Raw genomic sequence first — 19,082 nt, 5'->3', positions numbered from 1 at the left:
TGTTTCCTGTTTGTACAGGGAGCATTTTTTCTGACACTACTACTGAATTCATTTTTACTTATCTGCACTATTTTAATGCCAGATACGACCAAAATCTTGCTTTCTGAGTCACTGCTTGCTTTCTCTAAGAACAATTTTTTCTTTAATTTTCTTCTCTGCATTACCTTTTCTGGCTACAAGTACTGTGCTTGGCTAGTGAAAGAACATTTCTGAATTTGCATTTCTTACTACCTACATGCAGGACTGGAGAGAGGACATCATATCTGAATTTTTGCCCACAGCTGTACTTCTGTACTTGTGCGTTTATTTTCCCTTGTATATTCAGGGCTCCCTTGTGCTATTTGTATCAAGTATCTCCGTACCACCATATAAAGGTTTAACTGGAAGCCTGATACTAACAGGTGCTTTGTGAAAAAGTAAGGATTGGAAATTTTCAACTGGCTGACACATTCCCTTCACCAATATTTTCATAAGCCTTCATACGATAAAGCCTCAGACAGGGTAAACTTGTGAACCTCAATGCACTATGATGATCTACAAAGCAAGGTAATCCCAGTGATTAAATGTGTTGGTGCAGTGACCTCCGGGGAGACATTTCTCTTACTTAGAATCACAGACTAAGATTTTCTTTGCCTCAAAACCAAACAAAACCTCAAAACAAACCTCCATATGCTGAAAAGCACAACATCGTTTCAAAACAAATTCCCTATACCACTGACTCTAGACAAGCAACAAAGTCCCAGAGTTTCTTCGTATTTTTCTATAAGACTCAGGGCAAGATTTTGAAACAAAATTAATACCTAATGCTAAAGTCTTAATTTTTTATTTAATTTTTTTATTTAAAGCCCTCAAAAAAAGGTGTGATCTGGTCCTACTAGAGCTGAACTCACATTTCCTTGTGAGTCCTTCCAAGCATTTCCTTGGAACTACTGAATATGAGTAGTATATTACCTACTTCATATACCCACAGAGCACATAAAGTGCCCATCACATCGACATGCTAGAAACTCTCTCCAAATTTAATTTTTTCTAGTTGGACCGGGCTCTTCTTTCTCTGGGCTTAACTGCTCATGATTTTAATGTTCTCTTCTCATTAATTTTTGTCACTATGAGAAAAGTTGTGCAGCATTCAATAACATAAGCTGGAAAGATTTCAAAGAACTCATCTGAGAAGCCAGTTGTAGAAAAAACTTTACTTAAAAAATAAAGACACAGAGAACAAAGGTGAGTTCAAGCACAAAGCCCCTCTGGTAAGACACAATCAACTCAAGTAGGGCAGAATCAATTGTTAGAACAGTATGATGAGAAACAATTATTTCCTATTTGAAAGATAATTAATTCTGTCTTAGAAATCAGTATCAAGGAAGAAAGCTTACTTAACTACCTTCATTTTCAGAGGTAAATTTCAAAGTTTTTGGGCAATCAGCTCATGAGTACTTCTGTGTGAGCAAGCTGAAGAAGGATACCGTCTCAGAACAGTTATGAATGTATCACTAATATGAAGCTGTCTTCTTTCCTGGAAGGCCAGAAGAAATATCAGTTTTATTGGTTGCAGTTCAGACTTAATTTTCTAAACCTTGTTTTTGCCAAGTTCTGTCATCTCTAACTTCTGATGCCTTCTTCTGACCTCTTTGATTTCAGCCTGACTCAGCATAACAAATATAAAAAATGTCACTGCACATCAAACATCTGTCTTTATTTCCCTACTTATGACAATTTTTTTACATCACTCCCTATGAACTAATTCATCAATGTCTAAAAGACTGCAAGTTCTGGGATACAAATACCATCTGTGGTCTCACTTCGTTCCTACAAGAAGTGCCATCAACGGGGCAGGAATCTAATCCGAGATGTATCATAGAGAGTAAATCAGCGCTGCTTCGTTACACCAACAGAATTCCTTAAAACACCACACCAAGGTTCAAACCAGTTATATATACACATGAGTGAATTTTACGGACCAGATCTGTGCGGCATCATTCGAGCATCCACAGGATTTCAAGGCTGGTCATTTTGTTTGTTCTAAAACCAGGAGGAGCAAGTCCCAGTGCCTTTCATTCATCCATTCCAAAATCACCTAAAGAAGTCATAAGGCTTCAGCGCATCACATAAAGAAGATAAGATACATAATACCTCTCATTCATTGTATAAGTGATATCAATTTAAAAAAAAAAAAAAGAAAAAAAAAAGGGTAAGATGACCATGAACTGTAACACTATTTTGCTCAGGATGCACTTGGATGGCGATGCCTCCTGCAGCGGACACATAGCAGAGTCCCTGTCCTCTATGAGGCCTCTTTAAAGGAAACTTCTAAGAATCAGTATTTCAGCAACTCTGGCTTGAACAAGCCAAGATTCTAAAGTTATAAAGGAGAAGGAAGGACAATAATCATATAGACATAAGTTTCCTCAGGCTTGTCTCAATGAAAATTAAATAACCCCCAAACTAAACACAGTTCAAATAAATATAATCTAAGAACATTTTTGGAAAATCGATGTAAGTGACTTTTCAGAAGACTCCTTGAGCCAGTGTCTCAGGTATAAGTAATCGGATCTTCACCAAATTTCACAGCATTTGAGGGTCCATGTTCAGTTACCTTTATTGGTATTTGTATTTTAGAAATAATTCTGTGACAGAATAAGCCAAGAAAGTCCCTCAGAAACGGTGTCTCTCGGTAACACTCAGCAGATCAGCCCTTGGGAATATAAGTGTAGGGTTGAAATGATAAATAATCATCTAGCTCAGGATGAAGCATACCTAGACCAAAACACTTTTTTTCTGTCCATCAGCTTAGTTCTCCTTTACTACAAACTAAGCTGGTTACCTCTTGTCCTATCACCAGTGGATGTGGAGAACTACCAGCCATTGTCTATAGCAATTCCTTTCGTAAAAAAAGTTACTTGCCCCACTCAAAAGTCTTTCTTTCTACATAATGGCTCCATTGCTCCCTGCCTTGAAGTTTATGGTTTCTAAACATTCTAGAGGTGCTGTCCACTCCTCTCAGGATACCCCCAACCATCTACAACTTCAACACACAATGCTGGCTAAGGCTGAACACAGCAAAGTGAAGGACAAGTATTTCCTGCATCTTTCATGCATAACCCAAGTTACTACATCCCAGAATAAGAAACCTACAGAAAACATGACCTTTGTCTGAAATTCACCTTCCTGATTCTTCATTATCGTGATCTTCTTTGTCCCACTTATTTCTCACTGCTTCAAATAACCCTCAGGGTTTTCTGTTGGGCTGGGGAGCTTGAAATCAGTGACATCTTTGTTAGAAATCTTCCTTTTCAGTGAGAAGACAAAGGTGACTCCTATAATTTCTAGAAACTCTGGCAGTTAATCTAAAAATTACTAGCAATAAAGGAAAAACCTGAGCTGAATATATGATACAGCCTCTGAAAAATGGGTGGAAAAATTCCCCCCAATCTGTCTTTACCTCTAGACCAGAATCTTGGCATCGTGCATGATGGCACCACAGGGGTTTTCTTGCTCCATCAGTTGATCCCTGTTGCCTTGCCAGCTTGTTGAACACAAACAATGTCCTGATATCAAGGAACTATCAGCTCCCTACTGGCATCTCCTGGGGTGAAGATGACCCAGGACAGGGAGCAGAACAGAAGCAGACAGCTGGCAGGAACAAGAGCTCCTTTAGCCCAGACTGTACTATGTAAATCTTTTACTGCAAATTAAGGTCTTATTTCTCATTCTGTAAACACTGGATGCAGACAATTTAAACCATAAACTGAGCATCTGGCAGAGCAGAGCCAACAGCATCTAGGCCACATTAAAAAGGGGTGCCAGCACTCTAAAGGCGTTCATGGCCATAGCTGCATGCCCTAACAAACGTTCCTGTGCCTAGCATTTCCAATGAGCTGGCTTCAGGCTTCCAGGCGCACCCAGCTGGGTGTGTAACAGGGATGCGGACAGAATTAAGGTCCTCTGAGTATGGCCCAATTCACTCTAAAGTGAGTAGCTGGTTTATTTATTGTGGTTAAAAAGGCCATGAAAGAGAGGGGAGAATCAGCGTAGGAGCTGGGAGAAGGAAGCGAGGAGACATGGAAGGGGAATAACAAGTCTATCACCTGCATGATGACACTCCTGTCAGCTCACTGAGGTGGCTGGAGGTAAAACACACCTCTGCTCCAGAACAGTTTTGGCTTCCTTTCCCGTAATGCTACACGCTTTGTGCTCCTGACAGAGGACCGCCCTGGCTGCTACAGCCGCCTCTTCAACGCCAGGCCGGCTGGGGAACCTCACCCAGTATGTCCATGCTGTCCCTCCCACAGCTGATCCAGTCCTCTGAGCACTGTTCCTGAGCCACTGCAGTGGCTCCAGCAGGATGGTGAAGCTGCTCCAGAACCCGCAGCCCACCCTCAGGGTCTGCTCATTTCCCACTGCAGCCCGTGCCCCGCTCACCAGCTCCTCCTGCCTCACCTCCCAGTTTAGCACTGGGAGGCAGGGGTGACTCTGCCAGCTGCATCTCGCTACTGACACCACTCATGATGTCCTCATTGTGGCTGGTTTATCACTTTCCAGAACTCAAAGACCTTTAGTGAACCCAAGCAGTTCTAGCACTAGGCAGACACTGTGGTTTTATATCACTGCTGCTGCTGTTTTGTGTGGAAGTAAACATCAAAATGCAAATCAAAGCTAGCTAGTTAAATGGGTCACTTGAGTGCAAGGCAAAAGGGATTTGTTTGCAAGAGAAACGACTGCCACAGCCCCAGAAAGCAGAGCTTATTTCTGGTGAAGACAACCCTCACCCCTTTCTCAACCAAAGCAATTTAACAAGGGTTGGAGAAATGACTCGAGTAAGGAACTGGGATCACAAAAATCACCCCCACAAGTAGTTTGTTTAAATTGGGGAATCAGCAGTGGTAAGGGAGCACGGTCCAGTGCAGGGCTGAGAGCCAGGAAGGATTTGGAGAGGCCGTGGAACCTGTTCTCCGGCGTCTGCTATCGGTATCACCCACAGGCAGGAAGGCTCTGGCAGAGCTGAGGCATCACAGAAAATTAGCACCCGCTCTGCACTGCTACTGCAGCCCGCTCCTGGTGTCAGCCAGCCCACCCTCCAAAACACACATCACTTCGGTGAGGAAATGGTGGATTCAATCAACAATTAAATCAACATCAGCATAAACACATCAGACTGTCAGCAACGTATCACACAGTCAGCTTTGACACTCTTTACACGTGTTAGCCACAGGCAAATCCTCCGATAATGAGATTTCTTGGTGAATTTACATAAAACCCATTCAATGTAAAAAGGTACTGCCAAGGGCAGCTAGCCAACAGTGTCAGCTACCAGACTCTGCGGGAGGAATCTCCCAAAGAATCAAATTAGCTAAAGGTACAAGCTGTACTTGGCCTCAAAGGAAGGAAAAAACCTGTGATTGAGTGCAGTATTGATTTGGGAGCTTAGCCCACGAGTATACTCACGGCACGGCACGGCTGGGCTCACCTGACCCCGTGCGAAGGACACCCAACACTAACACAGCTAACACAAGTCTCCACCGCTGAGCTGGTGGGTACAGAAACGTGATGGAGCTGTATGGGCAGCTGCGCTCCTCCCTGCGCTCTGCCCTGGCTCCTCCGGGCAGCCAGCGAACCGGATGGTTCTTCCGGAGACCTTCACAGGGTTTTTCCATCTCTGTAACAACAGGGGCGTTGTAGTACCAACCCCTTTATCATGAGGATAAAAGGTGAACTTACAACGGGGAATGGTCCTCAACCACGGCTCAATCAAGTTAACATGCGGCAAAACATACTCACACGCATTCAGCTGTGGAAGCTGGGTGGAAAAAGGACTGATTGTAAAGGTCCAGACATGTGGTAGGTCATAACAAGGAGTTAGGAGGAGTCCTGCAGTGCTCTGGAAAGACTTCCCCGTTATTTACTTTTTTGAAAGGCTATTAAAGATGTTTGGATCAACCTTTGTTTTAATAGGTACTCCAAAATTTTAGAAAAAAATGCATGTCTGATATTGAGAACTAGTCCAAATTACAAATGTAATGGGTAGGTCCACTGAGAAGTTACATACGTACAGGCTTCCTTTTCAGTGACAAAGATACAAAATACAACAGATTATCTTCTTTGTAAACTTCAACCTAAAAAAGATAACATTCTAAAACCATTTAATATAAGACACAGTTAAAAAAAGGCAGATGAAAGACTTGAGAAAGCTGGGAAAATAAAGCCGCCTATAAAAAAAAAACCACTATTTTTTTTTTTAGGAGGGTTCTTATTAAGTAATAATAATGAATTTTTATTAAACAAAATGTTCTAGTTTTTTTGAAAACTTTCAATCTTCACCTTGGAAAACCCAAGGCTAGAGAGATGCCTGGATCCTCTGCAAAAATCAGTTCTCATTTTCACCCTGGTCTGTACACAGAAGTCACAGAGCACAGAGACATCTGACACTCATTGCTCTAACCTGACCAATAAATAAACCGCTGTCCCTATGGTTATTTTTTTTAATGGTGATTTTAGAAGGGAGGAGGAGAGACAGGAGTAGAACACGTTATTGCTCTCAGATTTTTTCCAGTGGTCCTTGGTTTGTATCGAGGTTTGGCATGCATCACTAGGCAGACATGCGCTAGTTATGCAAAATTATACTTATGGCTGCTATTGTCATATCCCGACACCCATCCAGGCTTCCAGTTACGGAGTATCCATTCTTCCACTGCCATACCTGAATCCCAACTTGAACAAAGGCTTCACTTTGCACTCCGTAGTCTTGAAAGTTGTAGTTTAAAAATATAGGGCAGGAATAACATTCTGCAGCAACGGGAGAGTTAGTAGTACACACACAAACTTTCGATCCTTTCCTATTAGAAACCAGGTTATAAAAAGCTCAATAGCTCAAAACTCTAGTTATTCCTGAGGAAACGGGGGGAGGGGGGCCGCAGCAGCCTCAAGATGTTATCCTCTCTCTGTTAAGATACACAATCTACTCAAGCTGGAAATACACACAGACAGAGGTGGACAATCAGCCCAAGATACAACGATGACAAGATGCTGACAGTTCAGAACTTCCCTTTGAACAGCAGGTACTGGCTGAGCACACACGATGCCAGCAAGCAGGAAAGAGCTTTTCAGAGGTCACTGCCTCGAATCACAGAACTATGACAGCACTGCAAGAAACAGACTGTGAGCTGGTACGTAATTTGGTGCCAACCAGAAGTGACAAAGAACAGAAAAAAGAAAAACCTCGAACACCTTTCTCAAAACACACTTCAGAGCATTTTAGATGAGGGGAGAGGAGGCATTCCTTATCACTGTAAAGCAAAAAGACTGCAACAGACCTTCCATCGGGAAAGGACCACCTGGCCAGCACACAATCCAGAAGGAAAAGTAGATCAATACACATAACTTCTGGCACAACAGATTTAGAAGGGCCTCTTGGGTCATCCAAGATTCCGCTGTCACTTGCGGCCACAACATATTCTTCTTCTAAGTGCTGAACTGTCCCCTTTACACAACAAAACAGGTTTTTGTGTCTGCTCTATGCTGCTTTTTTATTAAAGTAGGGAAAATGGGATTGATTATTCTCCTGTTTTCAGTGATCCCTCCTCTAAAACCAGTGGGAGCTGTCTTTACAGTCACCACAATAAACCCCCTCTTGGCAGTTTCACTGACCAGCCTCTTCTCAGACCTGTTTGCAACAGGGGGGAGAGGACAGGGAAAACATCACTTTGAGTTAAAATAAGAAAAGGCTGCTACCTAGACTACACACTTTATTGCTCTGTGCAGCTTTCTGCTAGTCCTGCTTTCCTAGAGGTTTCACAGTGCTGGCAGGAAAACAAGCCCAACCCTGTGAAGAACAAACATTGTTTTCTCAGGGCATGTCTGAAGGACAAATGCGGCTTGGCCACCTCAGATTCGGGGGACAGAACTTTAATGGGTTTCGCCTAAGTACAAGAGGAGAATTCACCCACTTGCTTATGCCTCCACCGTGAGGGTGCCATGGGTGGGCAGGAAGGCAGTGGTGGTGGAGGAGCAGCAGCTGGCCTTTGCTATGCTGGCTACACAGCACCACACGGAGTGTTCGCGCTGGAGTCCTGGGAGCTTGATCCCATACAGTGTCAAGAATCCTCAGTTCTCACTCTCAGTCTGATGGGATTCTTCCTCCTCCTCTTTTGTTTCTCCTTTTCCTTTGATATGCCTTCTCTTCACTTTCACTGGCCCACACAACAGTGTTACAGATGTGTGCCATTCCTCCTATGCACACAGACACAAAAGGACAGCCCTTCCCCCCCCCCATCTACTTTGATCTCACTGTATGTATCTGTATTACCTCCACCCCCAACACTGAACCAGTATCAGTAAACACCTCCCATGGTCAGACCACAAGATACTGAGGAACGCAAATCAGCCTTTGATCTCACCGCTTTCTTGCAGAGTTGGAGCACTCTTCACTTTTCTGAGCAAGGGTGTCTGCGTTTGCATAGAGGTATGCGACCACAACCATACGCCCAGGCCTCAAGCTTCTCTTGAACACGGCCGGCCTCTAAATATGGCACAAGGATCTGCCAGTGGGGAAGGCCTCCTGTGCAACCCGCTCTGGGTCAAGATCTGTCTCATCTGTTCGTGAGCTTAACTATCTCTCTTTTATAGAATTACTCCATCCTCAGCGTCTACTGTTTTTTCATCCTCCAACCCCATTTCATGGACCCAAGCCAGCAGTCCAAGAACTCTTCTTCCTCACTTTACATCTTGAGCAAAGCACACAGTTACCAAGCAAGATGGCTATATGTAGATCCATCACCCCAGACAGACAGGGCAAGACCTCCTTCTTATGAAATCTGCCTCCCGCTGAGATCCATTCTGATGAAGAAATCTTTACATAAGAGTGAAGAAAAAACCCAACCACATCACAAAAACCCAAACCAAAATACCCCCCTCCCCCCAAACCCTGAAAGGTGACCCCCATTTTAGTTACGTGGTCCAAATCAAGGATCAGTTAAAGACTGTTTTCTTCATTTCAGAATGAAATTTCTCTTCAGGGCAGAGAAAAACTGAAACATTTATCTCACAGACAATCTTGGGTTTGCTGGTAGTTAAATGATCAAGAAACGACTGACAGCACCTCTAACATTCCCTCTTCCCTCCATAACATTCCTTTTGGAAGCAAGAGTGTTAACACTTGCAAACAGATTTACACTTCAGAAAAACAGGTGTCTGATACAAGAGTAGAGAGCAAATGCACAGAATCCCCATTGCTCAGATTAAAATCACACAATATGATTAGTCTGCCAGCTCCTGAAAAAAGAAAAAAACCCACCCAAACTGTATTAGATAAAATAACCAGCAGTGTTTCCTCTCAAAGTGCAGAATAGTAACTTCCAGTCCTTTTGACCCAAGCTGAGGCTTGCATGCCCTAGTACTTCTGATAAATGAGGAACAAGACAAGCTGAGCAGTTATGCCTTATCTAAGTCGGAGATAACTAATGACTCTAAAAAAGCATCATATCAATACATATCAGCAGCACAAACTTCATTTACTCTCAGATACTGCACAAAAGTACCATATCCCCTCTCACGGGGTTAATACTGACCCAGACGTTGTAGAGAGGGAAAGAAGTTGTTTTAGGAGGAAAGGTGAAAAGTCATTCAACGGCAGGAGAAAGATTATTATCTTGAACCGCCCACTACTGCTTTTTCAGTGATCCTGGTTTTCATCATCATCCTTGTTTCATTTTGTAAAGATTCCAACGTTGATAATAAAGGGAGAAGTTGGTTGATCCTTATCACACACGATAAAAAAAATAAAGAAATGATACTAGCAGATATCCCTGATCTTCACGGAACTTGTGACTAGGGCTGTTTGCTGATCCAGCAAACCCAACCTGGGTAGAAGCACCTACTGAAAAAATAACAAAAGGCACAAACGAAAATATGAAAACAGATGAGAGATAAAAATGTCTATTTCTGTGTCATTCTCATTAACAGTATCTCACAGGATCTTTGCCATCACAGACTTACTCATTTTGTCAAAATTTATTTCTTCTAAGACATACTTCTAATATTAAGCATGGAGTAAAGAAATGAGGGGAGTTAAGGCCTCAGAAGTAAACAGTTTAGTCTTGGAACATTGTTTTCTAGTTAAGACATGCCACCCGGTCTGGCTAGAGTTGCAATGATTTAGAAGAAATATGTGCAGAAATTATGGGGTTTTGTGCCCCCCAATGATAAGCAGGAGAAAAGATAAAGTTCACAGGAGCTCAAGAATTTAATTTAAAAAAAATCCAACATCTGTTTCTGGTGAAGTTTCCCTGAAAACAGAGAATGATGTGGACATTGGCTTTTCTTTCCCCGAGTAAAATTCCCTTCACACCATTTCCTCACCCTTCCATCAGATTCATGCAATGCTGAAAGTTTCTGAGCTTTTTTTTTTACTTATTATTATTTCATTTAAACAATAGGTTTGGGGCAAGTTGGGAAAAGAGCAGCACCTTTTTAAAAAACCCGGTTGTATGCTATATAGGATAAATAGGTGAGCTTTACAAAAAGTTAGGTTTATATATGTACATATACACACACTAAATGAAATTCGAAAAAAATTGTGAGGGGTCGTTTTCAACACAACGAGGAAGAAAAGCCTTATTTCACAGCAAGCAAAAGCACCACAAGTTAAGATTAGAGTGCACAATCACATGTAGTGCCGATACCAAACCAGCCTGGGTCCTGGAAGCAGTGTAGCTAAAGCAGCACAAGCCTCCACATGGGCCAACTTATCCCACTCCTTGGCAAAAGCAAGCACAGTCTGTGCTCAGGATGGTGTGCTGTGCAGGCACTCCCACAGCCAGCTGCTCTGCCTGCATCCATTTTGGCTGAAGTTACAAAAAGTAGCAAACTAGTGAGAATAAGAGACCCAAAGCTAAGCTACAGAACTGATTTAGCTACAGTATTTCCATAACAGAGGTTTCTGAGTTCCCCCATGTCTCTTGGGTGCTCTCCGCAGGTAGCGCCTGCTTGGGTCACACAGCAGACAGCTCCCGATTATTTATTATTTGTGAACCGAGGTTCCCACTCCTGCCTACCTGCATCTTTTCCTATGTCTCTTTCACCCCACACCACCACTCCTATTTCTTCCAGGCTGAGAGGGTAATAAAGTTAGGAAGGGGTATGTACAACTAACCAAGGCGATAGTCAACAACGAAATGAAGCTTAAAAAATAACAGTAATAATAATTCTTAAAAAAAACAACAATTTAAAAACCCCTGTTCAAGTTCTGCAGACTTCTGGCAGAGTTTAGTCATCTAGCCCAGAGGTCTTTGTCTTCAGGGCCTGCACGCTAAATTGTCTCAACTGGCAAGAAGCACGCAGTACAAGGTAAAATTCTGACTAAAAGAAAAAAGTAGTAAGGGTTGGGGAGAGAAGAGGCTATAACATGGTACTTCAGCAGCAGCACTTATGCCACGCGGTACGCTTTCAAGAGAGTGAATTCCTTTCTGTTGGTGCGAGCCGCCCAGATGAAAAGAGCGGCTGCCATAAACTGCAAAGGTGCTGAGACACAGGCGAGGCAGAAGGACCAGCCAAATTCACCTCTCACATCATCAGGCAGGGGCAGCTTCTTATGGAGCAGCTCGATCCCAGCTACGTAGCAGCCAACGAGGCCCAGTGTACAAAGCCCTGGAGAAGGAAGCAGCAAAGAGCAACAAGCTCGCTGGTGAAGTGCTCTGGCTGTCACTACGAGCTTCTGGAGGAGGGAGGGCAAGTGCTGGATGGCAGGAGACCTACCTGCTAGGAAATGGAGGACTCCAGTGGCAATGGCTGGGTAAAGGCTGCGACAGGCACAAGCACAGAGCCCAATCAGAGCCCCAAAGCACATGAGGCCCAGGCTGACAAAGGGCAGTAGAAACTGCAATCGCCAGAGATCTGCATGTGAAAGAAACACACAAGACAAGCTGTTGAAGATGTACTAGAAATTGATTTTCCCCTACCATCTTACAGTCCTTTCTACTCATGCTGCTTCTGCTTTGTCAGACTTTCTACATTCATAGCTACAAAGGACCAAAGGCTCCACTGAAGTACGAAGAACTTAATTTGTTAACTCCCAGATTCCTATACTGCATTCATGGGCAAAACCTTTGCTAACACATCTAAGTTTTCCTTTTAAACTTTAACCTACTGCCCGTGCTACTGTAAAAACACAATAAAGGCAGAACAAGATACAGATGCTTTCCTCACCAGTGATTATATTTGAGAAATGTCCTTTCTCTTTTTTTATCCTACTTATTCACCTGCCAGAAGTGAGACACTTACATGTACGATTCAAATCCGTGCCACTATTGTGATTTCCAGGCTCTATGTACTTTTCCATAAACTGATCAGAGAGGGAAAAACTGATGCAGTTTGTAGTCATATCAGTTTCTACAGGGAGGAAAAAAAAAATAATATAAAAAAATTACCATTAGGTGTCTCCCCCAACGTCCCTTTCCCAATCATTTGAGCTGGGAAGCTCCACAGAGTTCCATTTGAGAGAACAGAATTACCTCTCAAAACCGATCTGTAAGATGCCTTACCATAATGTAGTTAGTGTAACATGGTTACTGCAACGAGGGACAGCGTTTAAACATACAGAATCTTCAAGCCTACCTGGGTTTTCCACAGAGAACTGTGCCACGCTTGACAGACTGGCAAAGAAACATGGTGTATGATGCTCAAATATGTTGTTACACATTCTTGTACTCAGAGTCCCTTAACTAGGCTGTGCTTATCTCCATGGGCAGAATGTGGTATCATACCCAACACTTCATTCAACAATTGGATGGAAAGGACTATCTAAAGAACAGAAATATTTCCTTCTTTACACTAAATGTCTCCCCTTTTATCCCTGTTAAATTTTGCTTTGAGAATACTATTGAGCAGAGCTGGTTTAAGCGTCCTTCAAAAGTAATTTCGTTAGAGAAAAAAAATATTCATGCATGTAATGTTTTTTCTCCAGAAAGTGTTTTGAAAACACATTTTTAAGAGTGTTCCAAACGAAGAAGGGCTTCACACACACAGTAAGTGTCCAAAATCTACTCTGAAGCAATCAAAATAATTGCTTACCACACTTTTTTAGTGCCCAACCATAGCGAAAAAGAATACACATATTTCATTCTATATCCAGCACTATGGTACAAGGAATCCATAATGTACTGAGGCAACAGTGGGACATTTGTGACATGCAACCAAAATGAACAGCTAGCTAAAAGGACCGAGTGCCCCCTTGATAAAGTAGTATCTTTGTCCTGTTGCTGGATCCCAAGACCTCTCCTAAAGAGACAGTGACTGGTAGAGCCACTTTAACTGTACCCCCAGTTGGACAGCAGATACAAAAGAAAACCAAGTTATACCAGAATAAATTCAGATCAAGTATCATGTGTCAAATCCAGAGTCTACAGCACTGACAGCCACAGACCAGTTTGCCTTTTGTTTCTTTAAAAGTTTTGACTGTCTTCATTAAAAAACAAAACCATGTAAGCTAGAAATAAGCCTTCTGGAGGCACAAAGTGTCACGAGTATGTTCTAAGGAATTTAGCACATACCACCCAGGCAAGCTAGGGAAGTGTTAATTACTCCAGAGATACCTGGTGGGCTGTACCAGTGAGAGTTTTTGGGTACAGTGATACACCTCCGCCACAATCCAACCGTGCCGTTGCACCGGAAGAGTGCATCTGTGTAGGTCTTCTCATCTGCCTCTTCGCTGACAAATTCCTCCCAGATGCTCCTACCAGCTTCACTAACATTCTCAGCTGGGGACAAGGTGTGGTATTCGTACCAAAAGTCGGTGCCAATTGAAGCTGCCATATAGATGGTGGAGATGAGGCTGAGAACACAAGCAATTACTAGCGCTGTAGCGAATCGGTTATCCATCATGGCGCCCTTGCAGCTGTAAGGAAAGAGAGGGTCAAGTGAGTAACTCCTCTGACAGTAAACACAAAGTTATCCCAGCAGTGTCAAACTTGTGACATCATTCCTCTTATGCAATGTCCGCTCAGGTTACACGTCTTCCTTTTCCAACACGCTGGAATCAAAGGAACGCTGAGCTAGTCAGCATCCACCGGATCCCCGAGTTATCACCCTTCTCCCAGCCACACTGCGCTAGCTGCTCTCTCTGAGACAACTGACAGAGCAACAGCAACTCTGTCCCCAGAGCAGATGACACAGCTCACACTCATCTGTGATCCTGATTGTAGGGAATCACAGAGAATCCATCCACAGGGCCCAGGCAGAAGACTTATCTTTCCTTAAGAGATTACCAAGGGTAGGAGTTATTTTTAGCCTGCCATCCCATACGGCTTTCACAGCTTGTGTTTACAGCAAGGATAAGAACTACAAGGTGCCAAAAAAGCTCTTCCAGACTGTTCACAAAAGACAGCCATGCCAAGGTGCTGGAATGCCTTTAGGGAAGCAGCGAAATGTATCTAGGCACTAGACACAGAACATGAAGCACACATTGAAAGACAAATTTGGAAACGACTATAAATGCTGCAATAACACCACAATACACACAGTGGTATTTCTGAAGAACTAAACCAACGTAGCAGGGGTGCCCTGCTCCACGGGAACAAGATGACAAGAGCTTCCAAAGCTGAAAGGCCTTCATGCGCTAGCATGAGACTTTGTTCTGGCTCCCTGTATTAGGGGTCATTTATGCCCTCCTTTGCAGGGTTGTGCTCACAAATGGCGTGAATTCAGGGCCAAAGGAGGCACGGGAAAATAGAGATACCACACATGCTTACACTTATGACAATACTGTGACTTTAATGAGTAATCAATTGCTAATACATGGAATGTTTTGCAGATAGTGCAATATGTCAGAGGACTCCTCTCAGATGCCAGTTGTTCTAATGCATTTTCTGTGCTTGATTAAATTTATGGATCACGATGAATTAGGCTTGATGCACTTGCCAACAAAAAGGAAAAAAATATCCCACCAATTGAAGTTCACTCAGCAGCTAGAGCTAGCCTGGTGACACAAGCTACTGTCTAATCAGCTCTTGTCTATTGCTTGCTCTACCTCCCTTCTCCCACATACTTTAATCAAAATATTTTGGTCTAGTTTCTTTGCAACTGAATGAACCACAACTGGAAACACCAAATGCCTTAAACCACAACACTCACAAGGGAAAACACCACTGCTCAAGCCGGACCTGCCAGTAAGAAATTCTGGACTATGAAACAAGGTGAAAATTAAAGCAGGGAGTTTCAAAGGCACCGATATTTGCTGCTAACAATGCCATTCTTATTTCTTTTTCTTCCCATCCTCTCCTCTTACTGGGTTGAAACTGGCTAACAGGGTTGGGGAGGAGAAAGATGTGCACCCATATCATTCCCTATGCTTAATTTCTATATTAAATGAGGCACGCTCTCTGTAACGTCTATCCTTGAACTGCAGCCTTAGCAACAGGGCAGGACAGGATTGATTTTTGGTGAACTGACAAACAGCACCCATTTAAAATACTGCAAGTTTGCATACCACTACTGTACTTAAAAGTTTACAGCTTGTGGATTATTATTTATGAGCCAAGACAAATACTGAGAGGGTGAAAACGCCGTATCTGGGCTTATTTATATAGCAGACACATAAAAGCAAATTCTCTGTGCAGCGTTTAACTTCTGGTTGTGTAGTTCCACTTTCCTTTGAGATCCTAGCATCTAGCTCAAGGTACACAGGACACTGGATGAGTAGAACAGGGAAGAGAGAAGGCTGCTGTATAGATCTGACCTCACTGTTCATCCCCACTGAGCTCACTGAGGGATTCCCTCCCTTCCCAAACCTCTCAGAAAACAAACAGAGCAAGTGGCATCTCCAGGGCCAAAGCTGTGTTGCCTGGCTCTGCCCAGCTGAGCTCAGAGTTGAGCAGGTCTTCTGGGAACTCACTCTCAGGGCAAGCAAAACAGGCTGGCGAGCAGGCTGGTCTGGATTTTCCACTATGTTGCAGTCACATTCACTGCAAAAGGCACCCTTCTCTGTAACAGACTCCTCTCTTCAGAAAGGGCGCTCTCTGGAAGGAGGAATCACAAGAACTTACAAGCTCCATCCTCAGAATAGTGTTTGGTGAAAAAGAACATAAGCAGGACATTATTGGGCCATTGGTTTGCTGCCATTGCCTTTTAATATAAATGCTTACAATAACAAAGTCAACTTTGTACCTAATATGCAGAAAGAAGAGAACTGGCTCAAAAATCTTACTTTCAGGTACAGCATTCCTGGTGCCAGCTGCAGAGCACTGGTGTTGGAAATACTTCTATCAGAGCATCATTAAAACACAATGACAGGCTTCCAGCAGCCTTCCGTGCATCGGCACACAGTGGACTTAGCAGAGTTGATATCAGCTGGCAACCAAGAGCAGTTCACAAGCAAAACAAAGGATTAAACATCAAATGATAAATTAAAGCACTGTCCAGTGTTCATTACCCATTTGGTAAAAGGGACATTGCTATCTCCTGATGTTCAAGCCTTATAATGCACAACTCCAGGATAGGTGGAAAGCAGCTGAGGTGGCTACAGTCCCAAAATCTAGTGGGTGGCTTTGTGTGGCATTTGTCCCAGAAATGGGACACGTGGATTTTGAGTATGGACAAGACAGTGCCAAGGCAAGAGCACACTCCCATTTCCTTATAATAAAGGTGTCCCCCCCCCACGCTTCTGCTGAACGCTTCCAACTACTTACAGAAAAGATGAACTCTACAACACTTTAGGCAAATTTTGAACTACAAGTTCTTCCCGCCACAGTGTAGTAGACTTGACTACCCTGCCCATCCACTGTAAATATCCAATGCATCTTCATTTACAGTAGACACACCCCCACTTAAAAGAGGTGTCCTTTGCTCTGCTGAAGAAGGAACTATTCTTCCAGCCGCAGGCAGAGCTAAATGGGAGTAGTGAGCACAGTCAGGAAGAAATAGTTACCAGAGAACACCATGAAAACAGACACTGCATGTTTGTGAGATTATGCCAGCCACACTTTGCAAAAGGTTCTATGCAGAACAATACGTAGGAGGTGCCTTAGAATAAGCTTACTTATGAAAAAATAACATTACTACTACTGAAGATAACCATAATTATAAAGACATAACAATTGCCAACATATAGAAATACTTTGCCTTTATAGGGTGTCAGCAAGAACCTTCATTTTTTTTACAAAAGGTTTGTACATATGGCCCTGTCAGCACATTTTATTCTAACAGTGGAAACTATTTCAAACAAGTTATGGCTGAAACTAAGCTATGCAACAAATATAAGACAACCCAAGGCAGTAGTAAACAAGCATTCAAGCAGAAGTGCTTCACAGGATATTGTAATTATACTCATTTTTAAAAGAAGTGAGAATGTAAAAAGTTCAAAGCACCAGCTCATAAAAGAGAAGGCAAAGGCCAAACTAGCAGCAACATTCAAAGGAATGAGAAGATGCACGCACTTCACAAAAGTGGGGGGCGGGGCGGGGAACAACCAAAAGAGGGCAAGTCAGTAGAGCTGAAAAATAAAAAAACACAGAACAATATAAAAGCAGATATTCTGGCAAAAAAAAAAAATCAACTGTACGACTGGAGAACACGTAAGTATTTTAAGAAGTTACTGTACTATGGCAGAAGGGAATACAAAACCAGGCATACTTCTATCTTGTTACAGCGATCACTCCCTTCAGCCAACAGTGGGCCACCGCATTAAAAAAGCTCCTTTTACCTGACATCACAGAAGAAGAAGTCTGGTGTGCTGGCATTTTTTCAGAAAACTTGCTTGCAATCTGACAGCTCTTTGGGAAAGCAGAATAGGCAAAAAGCCTAAGAGAAGGTTTAAATGTGGGTAGAGGGCTGGCTATGGTACTGAACAGGATCCTCCTTTTAACACTCAGGGTAAGGGAGGGTAAGGAAGGCATGCTACCAAACACTTTTTTACCTTCAGAGGTCTTCAGAGTCCCTCAGGACACACAGCTCCAATGATGTGAAGTCACTTAGAGACAGTGTTGTTTGCAGCAAGCGGAGAGCATGAAATGCAAAGCTCCCATCTGCCCTAACTGTTCCATTCATTCAGTTTCTTCAACACCACCGGTTCACGGAGAGTGATCTAGAAGTAGAAAGCAAAACAAACAGTTTGAGATCATAATTTTATTTTGAAATTATTTCACAGAAATCTCTGTTTTACTCGTTAAGGGAAAAAATATTAAAAAGGGTAGGAAAAAACCGACTGCAAAAGCCCTCAGGCCCACAGCACCGTGCCCCACCGCGATCAACCCAGCAGACGGGCAGCACCGGGGCAAGTGACCGTGTGAAGGCGCCCCCCGCCGGAGCCCCGCAGCCGGCCCGGCCGCAGCCGCCCAAGAGGTGCCACCACGCCTCACCCGCCGCCAGCGCCAGGCACGGGCCGAGCCGGACCGGACCGACCGCCCCCCGGGGCGCTCCGGCCTCCTCAGGAGACAGCCCTGCGAGGGGCAGCTCCCGCCCGGCAGGGCCGCCGCGGTTGGCAGACAGCATAAGCCCAGGAGAGCGCCTCAACCCACCGCCCCTCCGCCCCCTCCCGCCCCCAATAACCGCCCCGGGCCGCGCCGCAGCCGCCGCTCACCGCCGCCCGGCGCCCCCGGCCCGGCCCCGCCGCCCAGCTTCCGCCCCGCCGTGCCCAGCGCCGCGCCCCGCCGCGCGGGGCACCCTGGGGGATGTAGTTCTCCCGCTCTCTGCCGGAGCGGCCGCGGCTGTCCGGCCCCGCGGCACCATGGGAGCTGTAGTTCGCCTCGCCCCGCCCCTGCGGCGCTGCCGCGGTGCCGCCTGGGAGTTGTAGTTTCCCGCCCTCTCGCCGTCGCCCACCCCTCTCGCCTTTCGACGGCCACCGGCTTCCCCAGTGCCCGCCGCTGGGCAACCCGCCTCGCCTCCTCCCCTCGCCCACCAGTGGGGTGCCCGTGGGGCGCCTGGTGCCTGTCACCCCAACAACACCTGCAGGGCCTGGCTGCTAACACAGACCCAGCTTGGCTCAAACTGCGGTGGCCCAGCCCCACCCTTGACGCCTCAGTACCTGTGTGAGGCGCGGCACTGATTAATGCTGAAATTGCACACCTGCAAGAGATGGGTGCTTGGGAATCAGGAATCAT

At 44.3% G+C, this 19,082-nt stretch overlaps 1 protein-coding gene across 3 annotated transcripts; it reads right to left on the bottom strand.

Moving 5' to 3' along the window:
* Nucleotides 1–1,169: 1,169 nt before the first annotated feature.
* CLDND1 (claudin domain containing 1) lies at nucleotides 1,170–18,625 on the bottom strand. Of its 3 annotated transcripts, none has more exons than XM_056340381.1 (6): nucleotides 18,563–18,625; nucleotides 17,900–18,067; nucleotides 13,584–13,885; nucleotides 12,274–12,381; nucleotides 11,749–11,886; nucleotides 1,170–11,640 (listed from the first exon to the last, which is right to left on the bottom strand). In XM_056340381.1, the coding sequence occupies exons 3-6, from the start codon at nucleotides 13,870–13,872 to the stop codon at nucleotides 11,420–11,422; spliced, it is 756 nt and encodes a 251-aa protein (XP_056196356.1). In that variant the 5' UTR covers nucleotides 13,873–13,885; nucleotides 17,900–18,067; nucleotides 18,563–18,625; the 3' UTR covers nucleotides 1,170–11,419. The 3 variants fall into 3 exon arrangements, with proteins under 3 accessions (XP_056196356.1, XP_056196355.1, XP_056196357.1); XM_056340380.1 differs by lacking the exon at nucleotides 18,563–18,625 and adding an exon at nucleotides 18,342–18,486; XM_056340382.1 differs by lacking the exons at nucleotides 17,900–18,067; nucleotides 18,563–18,625 and having other exon boundaries at nucleotides 13,775–13,885.
* Nucleotides 18,626–19,082: the final 457 nt, after the last annotated feature.

The sequence above is a fragment of the Falco biarmicus genome, chromosome 5 (genome assembly GCF_023638135.1).
Source record: "Falco biarmicus isolate bFalBia1 chromosome 5, bFalBia1.pri, whole genome shotgun sequence".
Classification (NCBI taxonomy): Eukaryota; Metazoa; Chordata; class Aves; order Falconiformes; family Falconidae; genus Falco; species Falco biarmicus.
Note: the sequence above shows the minus strand (reverse complement) of the source record. Positions and strands in the feature narration are given on the sequence as shown.